This window comes from Saprolegnia diclina, assembly GCF_000281045.1.
Source record: "Saprolegnia diclina VS20 unplaced genomic scaffold supercont1.50, whole genome shotgun sequence".
In the NCBI taxonomy this organism is placed as follows: Eukaryota; Oomycota; class Saprolegniomycetes; order Saprolegniales; family Saprolegniaceae; genus Saprolegnia; species Saprolegnia diclina.
The window spans coordinates 411,528-412,050 of NW_008246117.1; the positions used below are offsets into that span (position 1 = coordinate 411,528).

At 48.8% G+C, this 523-nt stretch overlaps 1 protein-coding gene across 1 annotated transcript in view; it reads left to right on the forward strand.

Annotated features, from left to right (window-relative positions):
* SDRG_12557 (hypothetical protein) overlaps positions 1-105 on the forward strand; it is a gene marked incomplete at its 3' end in the record, with an annotated part of 1,060 nt that extends 955 nt beyond the window's left edge. The window contains exon 2 of the mRNA XM_008618630.1: positions 93-105. Coding sequence (XP_008616852.1) covers positions 93-105 — 13 coding nt within the window. The remainder of the gene's footprint in view (positions 1-92) is intronic.
* Positions 106-523: the final 418 nt, after the last annotated feature.

Here is a 523-nt window from a genome sequence, read left to right on the forward strand (position 1 = left end):
TCGACGCCCGAAGACCGCGCGCTTCTGGTCACCGCGCTCTTCCAGATTGAATTCGCCATGTTTGAGACGACGGGCGACAACTAGGCCGGTAGTCTCAATTCCTAGCTTGTTTATCGTGGCGTCCTCCAACAAAATCGATCATCAGCGTCTCGAAACGTGTCTTGTAGCACGGAGAATAATAGGGTTGGTCCTCCCAATGTGTTGTCAGATTTCGAATTTCCCCGCTGCCTGTGCCCAATAGATCGCATAATACGAGAAATAATGGATTTAGTCTATGTTTGCTCGCCTTTGCAACACCGCAGAGATTGGTAGGTTGAAGCTAGTAGTTCGAGAAGGCGCGCGTCCGAGTGCCGCTGGAACCCAAGCAGGCGAAATGCAAGGTTATTCTTGCTAAAAGGTCAAGTTGTTTTACAACCTCGAACGAGACACTCTACGCCGTGCCATCAAAAATACCCTCGTCCTCAACACTCCTAGCAAATCAAAATGACACGTCAAACGAGTTGTTTGATTCACCACAAAACAA